At 35.5% G+C, this 18,150-nt stretch overlaps 1 protein-coding gene across 1 annotated transcript; it reads right to left on the bottom strand.

The window, feature by feature from the left end:
- Positions 1-2,200: 2,200 nt before the first annotated feature.
- LOC106071078 (arsenite methyltransferase-like) lies at positions 2,201-17,736 on the bottom strand. Its single transcript, XM_056042866.1, has 10 exons — positions 17,592-17,736; positions 12,428-12,605; positions 11,881-12,031; positions 9,767-9,903; positions 8,067-8,136; positions 7,327-7,408; positions 5,957-6,088; positions 4,474-4,613; positions 3,501-3,617; positions 2,201-2,630 (listed from the first exon to the last, which is right to left on the bottom strand). Exons 1-10 carry the CDS (start codon positions 17,641-17,643, stop codon positions 2,574-2,576), a joined length of 1,116 nt encoding a protein of 371 aa, XP_055898841.1. The 5' UTR covers positions 17,644-17,736; the 3' UTR covers positions 2,201-2,573.
- Between the last annotated feature and the right edge of the window lie 414 nt (positions 17,737-18,150).

Raw genomic sequence — 18,150 nt, 5'->3', positions numbered from 1 at the left:
ACAGCACAGGAAATAAATATACACGCTTGATCTCGTGACTTAAAGAAACCTGAAACTGTAATGGAATTTTTTATTTTTTTTTGAAATATGGAATATTAGAAATGACAAGAAATTTTAACTTCACCATATAGGTCTACATTATTATACATTTTTTAAAAAAGGCCTACATGTATTTTTTTAAAGCTTTTTTCATGAAAGATGCCTTTCCAAAACACTCACGATTCTTAAAGACAACCTGCACCCATTAAACCACTGTTACATAAGATCTGAACGAAGTGGTCGTCTCCTTTCCATTAGGACAAAAACAGAAAGATTTAAAAACTCCTTCATCCCACTGTCGGTCAGAGTGTAACAAGATCAGCTGTCGTCATCGAGAAGTACATAGAAGTCAAATGGACCTCATTCACCAATCGTAAACAAATAACATTTAGCGACGTGATTGTCTATCTCTTCTATACAAATTACGATCACATTTTTTTAATACACAATGGCTATCACGTGACATTTTTTTCCCGCTGTTTTATCAATATTACCACGTGACTAAATGTTGTTTGTTTACGATTAGTGAATGCGGTCCATTCATAAAGCGCTGGTTTTGAATGTGTATGTGTTTCGTGTGTGAATGTTGTACGAATTTTTCATCTATACTGTTATTGTACATTAGATACGCTGATGTTGTCAATTGTAGGCTAACTGAATTTCCATTTGATTGGCTCAATAAAATTATCTTATCTTATATCAACTCGCTCTGTCTGTCTGGCAAAGAGTTAGAATTTAGTTAAATATTATAAATTGTTACATAATTAGTTATAGATCTATATAACATACGATTTTATGTAAAGTCTAGTCTTGCTACAGTTTTTTTTTTGTTGCTTTCACAAATATTATCTTATACACCCATACCAATTAATTAGCTTCCTGCAAATCTTAGTCACTTAGATCCTGCCCGCGCCGTTTGGGGCATTGAGTATCAAGATATCTCCACAAAGATCTATCCTTGGCATTTTTTTTTTTGCAGCTTTTTCCAACTAACAGTTAATTGCATAGATTTATTTCATCCCTCACCCCCCCACATGAAAGAGGTCTGAGAGGTTATTATCCCATATTCTAAACGTGTGTACAAAAAATCATGACCTTGTGCGAGATGCATGCAGGCTAGTCACCATACAAGTCTAAAGTACGTAAAAAGTATGTAAAAGTAAAATATAGTTCCCCTTTCAGACCTTGCGATCTCTAGGGCAGATGATGTAAAGGTCATCTGTTTCTGTGGCCTACGGTTAACTAGTGTGTCGTGTGGCCAGCACAACGACCAACCGGCTTTACTTTTCCCCAATTAAAGTCAGGTACCCTTGAGTATTTGTAGTAACTTAAGGGAGGCAACTCAACGAGGCAAAGATTTTTATTCACGGGACATCACAAGTACATAAAACAACATCTGCCTTCAGCACAGTCTCTTCATATCGGCTCTAGACTTGGGCGGAAATCGTTCTCTCCTCCTATAATGTCAACATCCATCTCAGTCTGGTGTCTGGCAGTGCGCACATTCTGCATTATCTAGGATGCCGGTGTGTATGGCAAGGTTATAACAGTGCTGAGTGGACTCAGGAGCGCTTTAAAAATCCCGTTACTCGAAATCGTGATTCGAACCCAGGGCCCCAGGTTAGGAAGCCAAGTGCTTAACCACTCAACCGCGCCCTCTCTATAAAGTATATGGCTTCGCAAATTTGTAACACGAATAATTTATTCTTACTAAGTAGTAAATAGAACTTACTTCAGAATATTTCACATTGATAGTAGTTTTCATATTCTCTATTCTATATGTCAGACAGTATGCCGAATTCTCTATCTGAAGATGTTTTTCTTCCGTTCTTCTGGTGTGGTGGAAGAGTTTATGAATAACTATAAGTAAGAGAGTTATTACGATACACTACTCTGTCTCTGTACGGGACAATTTTACAAGCTCTATCACTGGAAGATTCCAGAGTTTGAAAAACACGTTAGCAATCTTCAATAGGTATTAACTAAATGGGCAGCCTGGTTGTGTTGTATGCACTTTGCAAGGTCTCAGGGTTAGGGTTAGTCCTGGTTTCAAAACCTGCACGATTGCATCCCCCGCCGTCCTGCGGGAGTTTAGGGCTAGAATGTAATTGTCTTTAAATGTGAAGGAACATCTCTAACATGTAAAACAAAACAAGAACAATACAATAAGAAACATTCTTTAATATAATATAATGTTAGCCTAAATACACAATTACGAACAAAGTCATAGTAGAAAAAAAATTGTATGGTAGCAGATATTAGAGAACAAACAATTAGAGAAAGCCAATTTAAACAACAGACATATACAAAGCAAAGAAGTCAATTAACATTTACATTGATACTCAAGAGTCCAACTATAAATATTTATTTTATGGAATGACCTTTATTTTAAAAAATTGAACAATGTATAGAAATAATATGTACCTCATAGTAAGCTAACTAGTAAGCGTATCGCTCTTGTAAATACATAGAAGTAATGACAAAAATAAACAAGATGAAATCATTATGTATAGTTCCATGATTATATCCTTCATTCAGCAACAAGATTTCTCTTCAATTTGCATCTTACAAAATTCAAATGGATTTTTTTCCTGTTTGAGTAGAACGAAAAGTCTTTGTGAGATAAATGCAAAGTGAAGAAAAGTCTTTGTGAGATTAATGCAAAGTGAAGAAAAATTTCTGTGAGATTAATGCAAAGTGAAGAGAGGTCTTTATGAGATTAATGCAAAGTGAAGAATATATTCCGTGAGATAAATGCAAAGTGAAGAAGAGTCTTTGTGAGATTAATGCAAAGTGAAGAGATGACTTTGTGAGATTAATGCAAAGTGAAGAGATGACTTTGTAAGATTAATGCAAAGTGAAAAACTGTAAGGCTATAGAATGTCATCTCTGAAACATCGAGTAGTGTAGTTGACAATACATTAAAACATGAAAGATTAATCTAATTATTTTGGCCAACGTGCGATATAGTACAAGATTAATTAGATCAATTATATACTTTATGTTCAGTTACAGTGCGAACGTATACAGTTTGAAGACATTCGTCAGCTCATTCTACTGTTTACTTGACATTGTTTGGTTGTTAACTAGCCAGATAGAACACTTGATGAATCTAAAGCTCCATATAACTTCCAAGTCAAGGACTTTGTGTCGTGTCTTGAAAAGGATCATCTGATTTAGAGATGGCTCAACACTTTCCGCACAAATCTTATCTACACCGTACAGGTAAAAAATTCTATCCATGGGAAAAGACAGAGAGGAATGGAGAAAGACGGTCAACAGATCTTGTGTGGTGCCTCAACGGTCTTACAGACTTAGTGAGAGGTATCAAATGCAATAGTGACACTGTAGTCTTCAAACTGTAGTTTTAAATATATTACAGGAAACTGATGATTTACATTAAAAAAAGATGTATTCAAATAACTATTTTTAAAAGAAATGAAACAATTCCCTATACTAACCAAGTTGGAACATTTGCATGGTCCATTCTGCCCGGCTGTAAAATTGAAATATTTGCTATACCTTGAAGATTTCAAGATGGTAGCAAGTTCCGCTTTGACGTGACATTCTTCACCTTTCTAGAAGAGACAAAATATATTTTATTTACTTTGACTTTCTTGTTGATCGTCCAAGAGCTTATAGAGCTCTAATTTTGAAAAAAAAAACCTGTTTGAGCGTCAAACAGTAAAAAAAAAAAAACTGTCTGAACCACCGTTCTGTCTAGGAGAGACTCGAGTCAATGCCTATGTAAAGCATTGCTGTTTCTAATGCCTTTGGCATCCCGGACGCATGCTTGGCTGGTCATGGCCGAAGGCCGAGGGCACCGGGAGCCTCCGCCATTTTCCTTCGCTATACCAAGCTAACCGTGGGGGACTCGCCATTCATGTAACAGTCCCATGAGGAACGGTGCATGGATTTGTGACAGGTTCGTGGGGACTCTTTTGCAACTCCGCCCGTGCAAGAGGTGGACTCTCGTCTACCCGTGGGCATCCCCAAGAGAGTTTTGTGTTGTCATTCATTTAGCCTACTTACCCCCTCAAGTAACCGTTTCCACCCGGGTGCCACGATGAGGCAGAACAGCGTACCCGGGCTTTGACTTTCTTGAACATTGTATAGAACAGAAACAAGATGATAAAATCAAGTTTTATTGGTTTGTTATAAATCTTTTTTATCTTATAAATTATATAAGTTCCTTTAAAAAAATAAAATTACTTTCTAAAAAAAATCACATATATAATTTATAAGGAATACATAATGTGGGTTTAGTCTTCTGAGAGTTAGTTGAAACTTCGATACAAAAAGACTTAATACGGTATAGCCTATTTCTCGTGTGATCTAACTTAGCATATGATTACAGCTAAAAGCACCCGTTACCTGTAGCATTGTATTCAAATAACATACAATTTATTAAAAGGAAAAAAGAAAGTGCTAGACCTTGAATGTAATGGCATAATCAAAAGGTAACTCCTCCTCGTATCCTTGCACACCTCCATTGTAGACCACAGTGGTAGTCTCCCTTAAGTCTCGAGGAAGCTTGAACAGTCTGTAGGTGGCGGAGACAAACTGCGCGTCACCTGAAGATATCAAACCACTTACAGAACATTCCCTTAAAGAGAAACAGTACGCGCACAATTAGTTCATTCTATTAATCCACACTTAGCAGTTTAAATCTATTGTTGTAACCCTGCCTTGCACCAGTGCTTGAGATGCGCACTAGCGCACTGTTGAACGTAAACAGGAAGACACTAGAATGGAGAGAAGAACAGTGCATCAGGAACTGTGAAGAGTCTGAATGTTTGGGAAAATAAGAGGCCAACTTTTGTGCTGCCTAAAGGTTGTAGTAGGGACCTGGAGCGAAGCGGGGAAGGCTGTCGTTGGTCCACATTCGGGTTAAGTAGCAAAGGACTGGTATACTTAGTAGTAAGACTCTGAGGAAGCTGAAGGATGTTATGTGTTTGCCCTAGTGAATAAACACAACTATTTATTTCCTGTTAAACTGTGTTGAGTTGCCTGCCTTTTCATTGAGTTGCCTGCCCTAGAGTTACAACAATATTTTAGGCGATCCGTTTTAATGCAACGTATTCTGACAATTCTATAAGAAAGTTAAATATTAAGAAAATATGTTAAAAAAAACAATGGAGACAGGACAAGGCTTAATTTAGTGCTGTATTACATATATTTAAAAAAAACCCACTAAAACTAAAAAGCACAAGCTGTAAAAACATATGCATGAGCGTTGCAATTATAATAGAAGTAATGTAGGCCCTTTTTATTTTTAGTTAAATGTACATGTAAATTAAACGATTCTGCTACTACTCTCTTGTGCACACTTCATTGGCTTCCTGTGAATACAACAATTGACTACAAGATGGCCACACTTTGTCATCAGTGTATGTATAATAAAGAAATGCCCTTGTACCTCAGCGAACTGATCCCTCCATATGTTCCCCAGAGAGCCCTGCGCTCCACGGACTCAAAGCTTTTAGTAGTGCCACGCTACCCCCTCAAAAGCTACGGTCTGCGGGCTGTTTCAGTACACGGACCAAAGGTTTTGGAACTCACTCCACGTTGATCTCAGACAGACATGTTACACTACATTCAAGAACAGTAAGACCTATCTGTTCAAAACTTATTTAGATTAGTTTGTCCTATTTAGATCTCGTGTTTAAGTTTGTAATGTTATCACAGCGCCTTGAGCCTACATTTGGTTTGTTTGCGCTCTAGAAAATAAATTATTATTTATTAAATAACTCCATCATGGCCCTTATTTGATTCTACTCTAAGAAAAGCTGTTTAGGTGTTTAAACATAAATAAAAAACATGATACATAGAAGCTGTTTAGGTGTTTAAACATGAATAAAAAACATGATACCTAGAAGCTGTTTAGGTGTTTAAACAAGAATAAAAAACATGATACCTAGAAACTGTTTGAAGCGCTCATCTTGTACAGGAAACAGTCCGGCAGTGACTAGACGCGGGGAACTGAATCCTATTTCTTTAGCTAGTCGATGCAAATCTTTCCAATGTAGTGCTCCGGTGAAACCTTCACCTGTTATTATTATTTTTTTACAATGCACAATATTAAAGAACAATGAAAATTGTTTAAATTATTAGCTAAAATTTGTTTTGTTTCGGCTATTTTAATGGAATAAACTAGAATTACTACTAACAGAAAACCTTGTATAAGACATTAGTTACTAAATTACGTAGTTTTTTTTTAGAATACCTTTGAACAATGACTAAATGCATGACGCGTAGGACGTAATCATCTTCTTTTTTGAAGTTACCTCTGTATTATATTAGATAAGATAAGATAAGACGTACACCTACATGAAGAGACAGTATAATTTATAACCTAAAACTACAAGCAACAGAGCAGGTGTTTGGCTGTTTACAGTGTATCGCACATAGTGAATGATAACAGGGTGCCTGCCTAGTCGTGCGGTATGCGCTCTGGACTGTTGATCCGATGGTCCCGGGTTCAAATACTGGCTGTGACTATCCCCTGACATCCTACGGAAAGTTTGATCCAAGATGTGATGAGCTATAAATCTGGAGGACCACTGTAAACTAGTTACAGAAACAACACGTTGAATAATAGCTAAAGTCAGCACTAGTTTTGACAAAAAATTGATCCTTTCGAATTGGTAATTAAATGCTGTTCTTAATAACTGCTAGATATGCTCATCAATAAAAAGGGACTGAACTCGTCTGTCGATCAGAATAAGTCAACTCAACGTTCTCATAGCCATATTCGAATACGCCTTCACAGACACACACAGACACACACACACATCACCAAGGGCAAGGTGTTGTATGAATGCAGATCTGTTACTTTGGTCAGATCATCACAAAGATCAAGCTTTATTTCTTAAGGGACCAATGTCAGAGCTATGTTGACCCTGGAATTCATAACATTTCCAAATTTAATTTGTAGTTTCATTGGAATTAGAAGTCGCGACCTCTATGTTTGAAACTCAGCTTCCAAGCTGCAAAATATCTAGGTACCGGTAACATCACATTTTTTAAAATCATTATTTTGTTTTTCATTATTTTATTTCGCATTATTATTTTGTTTCGCACTATTTTTTTTGTTTCACATCATTATTTTATTTCGCATTATTATTTTGTTTCGCATTATTTTTTTGTTTCACATCATTATTTTATTTCGCATTATTATTTTGTTTCGCACTATTTTTTTTGTTTCACATCATTATTTTATTTCGCATTAATATTTTGTTTCGCATTATTACGCACACACTTCTAGAACTTAAACTGTCAGCTTACACCAAAGTTCTTCATTGTCTTTAAGATTCTCTGGCAAATGTTGGTCTCCATAAATATCACTAAAATATAACTCGCCACCTTCCTAGAAGAAAAAAAATTAAGCATTGATTGTATTAATAAGCACGGAAAGAGACGCTGTATATTTTATTTTCAAAGCAATTTTTAAAAAATCGTGAATAGTTTCCAAGGCGATCAGAATTCAAAAGAGTTGTTGGTATAAGCTATGTAAAAAAGACTTTTGATTATTGGTCAAGACATAATGTTTCATTTCTCTAGAAATCTAAATCAGCCAGGGAAACCAGCGACTTTGCAGAATTTAAGTCACTAATTAATATGCATGAGTTGTGTGGCACATTGAGAGTTGTGTGACACACTGATAGTTGTGTGACACATTGAGAGTTGTGTGGCACATTGAGAGTTGTGTGGCACATTGAGAGTTGTGCGACACATTGAGAGTTGTGTGGCACATTGAGAGTTGTGTGACACATTGAGAGTTGTGTGACACATTGAGAGTTGTGTGGCACATTGAGAATTGTGTGGCACATTGAGAGTTGTGTGACACATTGAGAGTTGTGTGACACATTGAGAGTTGTGTGACACATTGACACACGCGTAGAAGGTAATTATATTTTCTTTTGAAGAAACCTCTGTAATTATAAGATAAGAACTCGTACATTACATCACAAACTCTAATCAGTGTTCAGCAAATTACTATTATATATATACACAATACACATTACCTTAAGCACACGCAAAGCCTCTTTCAACACTTTAGCTTTGTCTTGACATAAATTAATAACACAGTTAGACCTGCAGGAGTATAGGAAACCTTGCTTGATTAGTCTCACAACGTAACTTTCTATATACAACTGATATAACCACTTTCTTCTTAGCTGTCATAACCCCATGTTTTAAGATTTAGAGGAAAAAAATCTTACTTCATTGAACTTATCGCCAAAACTTAGAGTGCACACTGCAGTAGTAAACATTAACTAGAAATTGGAGGGAGACCCGGCATAGTGTGATGCTTTCAATATTTGGATCGCACTTCTTAGTAATTTTAGATGTTGACCTAATGACATTAACTCCCTAGCCACAATCTAAACTCTACAGTAACGGGATTCCGATTGACTTTAAACTTTGCACACGTCACAAATAAACAAAAATCCATAACAGAGCACAAAGATCCCAACTATAATGTGCTGGACATGTAGTTTGTATGTCTGAAAATCGCTTCCCAAAAGACTTTTTATGGGAAGCTGTGCGCTGGAATGGGAGGTCAAGGAGGTCAACCAATAGTCTGACGGTATTGTCATGTAAATAAACGTCGTTTTTACATTGAAGAGTTCAGACATCACGTGTCACGTCTGCAAGTGGTTCCAGTGATTGTTGCTGACCATCCTGTTCAAACCCTGCCCGCTCCCATCCCCCGTCGTCCTGCGAGAGGTTTGGAATAAGTAGTAAAGTAAAGTTCCCCTTTCAGACCTTGATGTAAAGGTCATCTGTTTCTGTGGCCTACGGTTAACAAGGGTGTCATGTGGCCATCACAACGACCAACCGCCTTTACTTTTCCCTAACTAAAGTCAGGTACCCATTAGAGCTGGGTGGACTCAGAGGCGCCCGAAGAACCCGAAATTAAAAATACCAGTGTTCACCAGGATACGAACCCCGGTCCCCGGTTCGGAAGGCAAGCGTTTTACCGCTCAGCTACCGCGCCTCCGAGGTTAGGACTAGGAAGTAAATTATGAAGGAACATCCGAAACATGGAAAAGAAAACATTTTACAAGTATCATATTGATTAAAACAGATGGCTGCTTGGTCGTTACGATGGTCCCCAGTTTAAATCCTGCTTGTTCAAATCCATTTTGTAGGAGGCTTAGACTATGACGTAATACTATTCAATGCCGAAGAGGTGCGTGGAACATAAAATGAAACGAATCACAAATCTATTGCTAGACTTTGGACTCAATAAAATTAACACATGCATTAAAATTACAGGATCCTTACAAAACACTTTATTAATAAAAGTTTCATCTTGAGGGGGGGGGGGGAGAGACTTTAATATGAATATGACTGATATTAGAATATGTAAGCTTTGAAGATTCAAACAGCTTGAAAAGGAAGTCAATATATTGGTTGGATATGTTGAGCTGTAACATAGTAATAAACATATTCCTTCTTCCCTATTGCTATTAAAGCATGGAATGGGTTGCCTGAGCCAGCCTTGAAAACCAATGACTTGGCAGAATTTAAGTCATTGTTTAAATGTATGACTAGATTGACCTAGGAACACGCGTAGGACGTAATCATCTTATTTTTTGATGTAACGTCTGTATTTTATAAGATAAATGCACATTGCTATAATTATCTGCATATTGGAATAGCTCTAAACTATAAATCAACCCAGAATTGATCTAAGCAAAGATTCCAATAAACTCACACGACAACATCAAAGGTGTTGCTCTCTATACCAGCCTCTTCCATGGACTCCAAATAGCCTTTTACAAAGCTAACATTCGGCTTTGAATACTCAAACAGTTTGGTATGGAAGTCAATATATTGGTTGGCTATGTTGAGCTATAACATAATAATAAAATAAAATACAGCATAACAATAACCAAAATATTACATAAAGTTAAATATCATCGCAGGACATGTGAAATTTTTTTTTTCAAAACCTTCAATATATTATGCAAAGAGTTTCAAAGCTTAACAGGATACATCCTTTACCAATATATTTCTTCCAATTAATGAGATGAACTGTAACATAGCCCATAGATCAGGGAGCTCTCCATATAGTTTTCTTTCCATTGGGGTGTTTTGGGGCCAGTGTCTTGTATGGGCCTCATGGTAAAGAGATCAGTTTTGAAGGATATGGTCAGCATTTTCTGGTGTCCCTCCACATGGGCATATGATATGATTATAGGGAATTTCCGCTTTGCATGTCCATATGCTTATCGGCACTTTGATTTTAAAGATACCTTTAACGCTCTTTAAACAAAGAATTACATTATAAGAAAAAAGAAGACAGAACGATATAAAGAAAGAACGATATAAAGAAAGGTGGTAGCGTTAAAATGTAATCTTTAAAAAAGAAAAAACGTATGAAAATGAGAGATTTCGAAATAGATAAACGAAACAATTAATAATGTAAACAAAACAATTAAATAATGCAATGCACTGTGTGCTACACGCTAACCAAACAGCTAAATAACTGTGCGCTAAATGTAAGAGAAACAATTAATGCAATGCACTGTGTGCTACACGCTAACCAAACAGCTAAATAACTGTGCGCTAAATGTAAGCGAAACAAATAATGCAATGCACTGTGTGCTACACGCTAACCAAACAGCTAAATAACTGTGCGCTAAATGTAAGCGAAACAATTAATGCAATGTACTGTGTGCTACACGCTAACCAAACAGCTAAATAACTGTGCGCTAAATGTAAGCGAAACAAATAATGCAATGCACTGTGTGCTACACGCTAACCAAACAGCTAAATAACTGTGCGCTAAATGTAAGAGAAACAATTAATGCAATGTACTGTGTGCTACACGCTAACCAAACAGCTAAATAACTGTGCGCTAAATGTAAGAGAAACAAATAATGCAATGCACTGTGTGCTACACGCTAACCAAACAGCTAAATAACTGTGCGCTAAATGTAAGCGAAACAATTAATGCAATGCACTGTGTGCTACACGCTAACCAAACAGCTAAATAACTGTGCGCTAAATGTAAGAGAAACAATTAATGCAATGTACTGTGTGCTACACGCTAACCAAACAGCTAAATAACTGTGCGCTAAATGTAAGAGAAACAATTAATGCAATGTACTGTGTGCTACACGCTAACCAAACAGCTAAATAACTGTGCGCTAAATGTAAGAGAAACAAATAATGCAATGTACTGTGTGCTACACGCTAACCAAACAGCTAAATAACTGTGCGCTAAATGTAAGAGAAACAATTAATGCAATGTACTGTGTGCTACACGCTAACCAAACAGCTAAATAACTGTGCGCTAAATGTAAGCGAAACAAATAATGCAATGTACTGTGTGCTACATGGAAAAGAGTTTAGAAATTTGAATCCACACTTCTGAAAGTTAACAAAAATTACTATATGGTTTATTAAAATTAAAATACTTTGTTTATCAACGCTCTCCAATCTTCATACAGTGAATGTTCTTAATATAAATAATAAAAAAAAATTAATATATTCAGGTTTGGGAGAGTATAAATTATCATGTTTTATAATTATAACTACCAGTTTCTGGTATTTATAATATCCTCCCAGCCTAACCATCAATTGGAGTTCATCTCAGGTATTTATAATAATTATTACTAATTATTTCGTGAACAACAGGTGAACTAAGGTTTACAAGTGACTATATTATTCTAATATTTATTGATGGGCTTTCGTAAGTTGTAATACTTTTATTAGCAACTGCAACTTTTTCTGCTCAAGTAAAGATCGCAATTTTTCTGAAGAAAACATTTAATTTTCGGATATATTTTAATATGCCCCCCACCCAAAAAAAAAAAAGTTGACCTGCTCATCTGTCATGTCCAGTCCTACTACTTGACCTTCTGACCCCACAAGTTTACTAAGGATGTAACAGTCTTGTCCACTTCCAGAGCCTAAGTCAAGAACTGTGGCATCTTGCAGTCCCGGCGGAAACACTGGACCACAGCCGTAGTACCTGTTGTAGACAAAAGATCAACATTCTTAGTCTTAGTTATTATTAGTTTTACCTAACATTGTGTCGCAAAAAGGTCAGCGTTTCACAATAAAGTCGGTGTTTCATAACAAAGTCATTGTTTCAAAAAAAATCAGTGTTTCACAATAAGGTCATTGTTTCACAATAAGGTCAGTGTTTTGCAATAATGTCCATGTGTCACAATAAGGTCCATGTGTCACAATAAGGTACATGTGTTACAATAAGGTCTGTGATTCAAAACAAGGTCAGTGTGTCAAAATAAAGTCAACGTGTCACAAAAATGTCAATGTTTCACAATAAGAGGAACTCGGTGACTCACCGATATTTGGGGAAGTTGAAATTACAATTCATATAATAAACAATAACAATAACTCTTACTTAGTTTTCACATCGTCATGAACGAGTTCTCTGATCTTGAGTACGTAGTTTGGAAATTTTCCTTTCTGAGCTGTGCAGGCTCCAGTCTTCAAATCCTCTGTCTTCTTCAGACTTTTGCCATAATATTCTTTGACCGACTCAATTGTGTTACTGGCCATTATCTTGACGCCTGTGTTTCCTTGTCATACAATATTTTTTGATAATAATAAACAAGCAAAATAAACATAAGAAAACGTATGCTATTTGAAAAAGACAATACCTCCTTGACACCGCTGACCTTATGACATTTGTACGAGCGATTTTGATGTATACCGTGGAGAAAAGAATTACTAGCTAGCTGGCTCGTTGACGGTTATCATTTTTCAAAGTAAAAAAAAAATTTAAACTCGGCTAGAGAACTAGGTCTAGATCTAGATCCAACAACGGGTTTGATAGGACTATCGCCTTATTGAAAGCACTATGGCGTTCCATTCTTTTCTTTTTTTTACAAATCTAGCATTTATTAGTTATTAACTCTTTATCTCCGTTATTATTTTTCTACGTTCTGACAGAATTGTTAATTTTTCTCATCTGTACATTCTACCCTGTTAGGATTAAACTTTCAATAACATTTTTGTTTGTAATCAGAAAAAAAATTCTTTTGGTATAGCATTATAGGAGAATGCATGCTCTTTTTATATACCGGGTAACACAAATAATAAAACCGAAACATTAATTTGATTTAATGAGGTAAAAGCAACGGTGATATCGTTAATTAGGAGAGAAAGAGTTAAGATCAAAACAATCGCTTGTATAAAGGAGGTATGTGGTCGTTTTCAAAAAGTACTTTCAATGTTTTTCTAGTTGTTTTTTTAAGTGTGCGCCCATGAAGAGAGAATGTCAGAAGCTAGTAGTAAGAACTGAATACTACATTGTGTCAAAGATGTTTGAATCAAATGTCGTAACCAAGTAACTGTCACTTACAAAAACAGTTATCAGTGTGCTATTATTTTATTGACATCACTTTTAAGCAGTGTTATGGACTCTGTGTGTGTGTGTGTTTCCAAGGACAAATTCATCTGAAGTACTATTTTATTACGACAATCTTCATCTGAAGTACTAATTTATTACCGCAATCTTCATCTGAAGTACTATTTTATTATGACAATCTTCATCTGAAGTACTAATTTATTACCGCAATCTTCATCTGAAGTACTATTTTATTATGACAACCTTTATCTGAAGTACTATTTTATTATGACAATCTTCATCTGAAGTACTAATTTATTACCGCAATCTTCATCTGAAGTACTATTTTATTATGACAATCTTCATCTGAAGTACTAATTTATTACCACAATCTTGATCTGAAGTACTATTTTATTACCACAATCTTGATCTGAAGTACTATTTTATTACCACAATCTTGATCTGAAGTACTATTTTATTACCACAATCTTGATCTGAAGTACTATTTTATTACCACAATCTTGATCTGAAGTACTATTTTATTACCACAATCTTGATCTGAAGTACTAATTTATTATGACAATCTTCATCTACTATTTTATTACGCCAATCTTCATCTGAGTTACTAATTTATTATGACAATCTTCATCTGAAGTACTATTTTATTACCGCAATCTTGATCTGAAGTACTAATTTATTATGACAATCTTCATCTGAAGTACTAATTTATTATGACAATCTTCATCTGAAGTACTATTTTATTACCGCAAATCTTGATCTGAAGTACTATTTTATTATGACAATCTTCATCTGAAGTACTATACTATTACGCCAATCTTCATCTGAATTACTATACTATTATGACAACCTTTATCTGAAGTACTATTTTATTATGACAATCTTCATCTGAAGTACTATTAAATACGACTAGATTATTTTCTGTTCTGATAAACGTCTGTAATTTATAATGAATGTTTAGATCTAGATGGACATGTATTATAGATCTGAAATTAGAAATCCAACAAATTCTGACAGCCAATACGAGGCATATTAATCTAGATCAGCGGTTCTCAACCTTTTATGCTCGGCGACACCTTTTTACATTCCCCCACTCTGCCGCGACCCCCCTCCCCCGACACACAGATGCAGCACTAGGAGAGTAGACAATAACAATCCATAGTTTCGATGGTCTTAGACGACCCCTGGCTAATCGTCAATCGACCCCCAAGGGGGTCTCGACCCACAGGTTGAGAACCCCTGATCAAGATCTAAACTTTTTTTTTATAGAACTATTGAAAAGTACAAGAATATACTTCAGCTTTTAAGCACTTTACTTTTTGTGAGTATTTTTTAGTAACATTAATAAAACTCGTCTTTGATTATTGGAACGAAAAAATGGGGGGGGGGGTGGGGGAGAGAAAGTGATATAAGGTTCAACAGGCCAGAAGTGGGTGTATTTGGGAGGGCGATTTAAAGCGGACCATTGTACGGCTAAAGTATTATGTGAGCATTTACAGGATATAACAACAAAAAAAGGACCCAGGCCAAAAAAAAAATTACTCTAGAGCCTATGAAATATTTTGAATAAGACCTGAGAAGCAGAAGCCTGGTCATATGGTGTAAATAAGACTTAGGCCCTATTTGTAATGTAAGAGAGCTAGAGGGGGGGGGAGAAGCGGTCCATCAATTGACAAGCTGGTCCAACGCAACGTAAAAGTGACTAGAATTAGTTGACCTAAGGAATGTATGGAGGAACGTTTAAATGTGTACGTGTATAAGTAAGAAAAAAAGGAAGGGGGTGGGGTCCATTATATTGTTAGAAGTAAGAAAAAATGGGAGTGGTCCGTGGCTATATATATATATATATAAATATATTGTAGACCTCTAGCCAAACTTTAAATTATAACGATCAAACACGAGATTTCCCAATGTGGTCAATGTATATGTAGCTTGTATTATTTGTCCCCCAACGATATAGGCCCTACATCAACTGTCAAATTTTTAAGAAATTTGTTAGAGCCGTTTTCGAGAAACATGCCCAATCATAATACTTTGGTATCTGAATAGTTCCATGGTCTAAATTTGAACATCCCCTAATAGGCTCTAAAAGTAGTTAGAATCGTATTTGGGAATAATATGACACTTTACAAAACATAACATTGCATGACTCTTGTTTTTTATTACCACGAGAAGACTGCATAACGAATAAGAATTGGCTGTTTATAGATGTTGTAAATGATAGACATTTATCAACCGCTTATAACCTAATCAGTCCATGTTGACACAATATGTCAGATATAACCCACATGTGTCAGATTATCCATTCCGAAAAAAGGGAAATAACTTTGGGCATAACGAGATCACCCTAATGGTGGGTAGGGGAGGTCTAGAGGAGAACATTTCAGCCAAATGTTAATTCTTTACCACGCTACGAGCAGAGGTGTCATTATCACCTTTTCGAATGTGTTCCAATCATCAAGCTTTGCAATGTAGGTTAAAGTTCAAGGGTAGCGAGACATTTCAAATCAAGTTAGGCTAAGAGCAGGCTTAGAGAATCATTGGAGTTGAGAACTAAGAATATGAACTGATATAAGTCAGAACGACGTAAAACATTCAACCCAATGATTAAACCATAATGTTATAAAACACATACTTCTCTTGGTAAAATTTCTGTTTCTTGTGTTGTTTTTATTTTTCTCTATATTATGCAATTGTCTGCGAACACTCTTACGTTTGTTCCTGAAGTAGGCCCTAATGGAATTTGGTATATCATTTATGTAAATTTAAAATAGTAGTGGAATTAAGAGTGTTCCTTGTGGGACACTTGAGTTTACTGTTATTGGTGTTGATTTAGACCCATTTATTATCACAATTTGTTCTATCCCTATTAGAAAATCCTGAATCCAATGATGTAACGAACCATCAATACCAAAATATTTTAATTTTTTAAGCAAACTATGGTGGTGAGCTTTGTCAAAAGTCTTGGGAAAATCTAGTAAGATAGCATCTATTTGATCATTATTATCTAAACCTTTTGAAAAATCATCAATTAGTCCTATTAGTTGTGTTTCACATGATCTATATTTCCTAAAGCCATGTTGGTATGGAGTAAGGACATTATGTTTGTCTAAGTGGTTTATTATGTTACTACATATTATGTGTTCTAGGATTTTACATGTGATGCTGGTTAGTGATACTGGTCTGTAGTTTCCTGGGTCAGATTTTGTCTCCTTTTTTTAAATAGGGGTGCGACTTTAGCTTCTTTCCAGTCCCTTGGTACTCTGCCATGGTTAAGTGATGCCTGAAAAAGTATTTTGAACACTGATGCTAGCTCATTGCTTAGTTCTTTGATTAATCTAGCTGGAATACCATCATTACAGGGTTGATAACAGAGTATTGTCAATGTATTTTTACCGCATTTCAGATATTTCTTTTATGAACACGACCTTTAAATATCTCTATTATTCTTTTATAATTTGTTGTTGAAGAAACTAGACCATGTTACTATCTCTGGGTTATTACCCGATACTGTTGCACTCGACATTTCTCTTACTATATTGTTTGTAAAATTATAGTAAATAAAACCCTTTAATATAAACTACATAGCATAAATTTGATTAATGTTTGTTTTTCGTTGTTTTAAGCTATACTGTTAAGCTTATAGATTGTAAAAAAAAATATGTCCTGCTAGTGTACACTGCAGCCAGTCAATAATTCTTTTCATTGTTTTAAACCAACGAAAATTGAAGGAAATTGATTTTCAAAAAAGAAAAAAAATCTGTTTACAGCAGTACTAAAGTTTTAGGTGTTAATGGGTTAAACCTAACTTCGATGTTTGTAAACATTTATGTGTAAAATTCAGTGTTTTTCTTTCTTTCTCGGCGCTGCAATACTTGAAAATCAAAATGCACTTCTTAAGGATCTAAGTATTTCAAATTGAAGTGATTGAAAATAGTTACGTATCATTCTCTCTATATATAGCTCCTTCTGTCTCGAAAGACAAAGGATGCGCCAAGATGAGATATTCGATTGATTAAAAATTGTTACGTGTCATTAGCTAATGTCTATCTGTATGGATCACTGTAAATCTCAAATTTTGAGTGTCTACATCAATAGATCTAGTAATTAAGATCTATGGGCATTGTACATATCATGTGTTACTTAGATGCAAAGAAAGCATTACAAATATAATTTTAAAGTTTTGGTATAGACTTACTTGAAGAGCAATGTCCACCAGTAAAAAAACTTGACACAAACGTTGAAACCATTGACCTTTATAGTATATATAGGTCTGTGGTTGAAACTTTCAACTCTCATGTGTTATAAGTTAACACTCTCACTCAGATCACGTGATTCAATAATCTTTTTTTTTTTTTTTTTTAATCTCTCGATTTGTATGGTCACAATGAGTTTGCATAGTCTGCTAGATCTAGACTAATCTAGAGTATAGTTACACTGCGGTCTAGTCCTACTTTATTTCGGTCTCTGAGAGACCCAGGACCAGAGAAAGGTGGGGGGTGTGGGGGGGGGGTGTAAGATAGCTGCCTGTTTCAACTGTGTTGCGATGTCTGGCGTCCTCCAAACGGCCCATTCTTTTCGGTTCTTCTGCACTGATTATTATTATTATTTTTTTTTGGAATGTAGATTTTGACCTAGTTTTATATGCGATTGTTATTGTGAAAGGTGAAAATATGTGCTGATTTGACTGAATGATACAGGTTGAACATTAAAACAATTTTTTTCTGGGTCATTATACTGACATTTTCACTCTACAA

Source organism: Biomphalaria glabrata, chromosome 9 (assembly GCF_947242115.1).
Source record: "Biomphalaria glabrata chromosome 9, xgBioGlab47.1, whole genome shotgun sequence".
Lineage (NCBI taxonomy): Eukaryota > Metazoa > Mollusca > Gastropoda > Planorbidae > Biomphalaria > Biomphalaria glabrata.
This window is presented reverse-complemented; position numbering and strand designations above follow the sequence as displayed.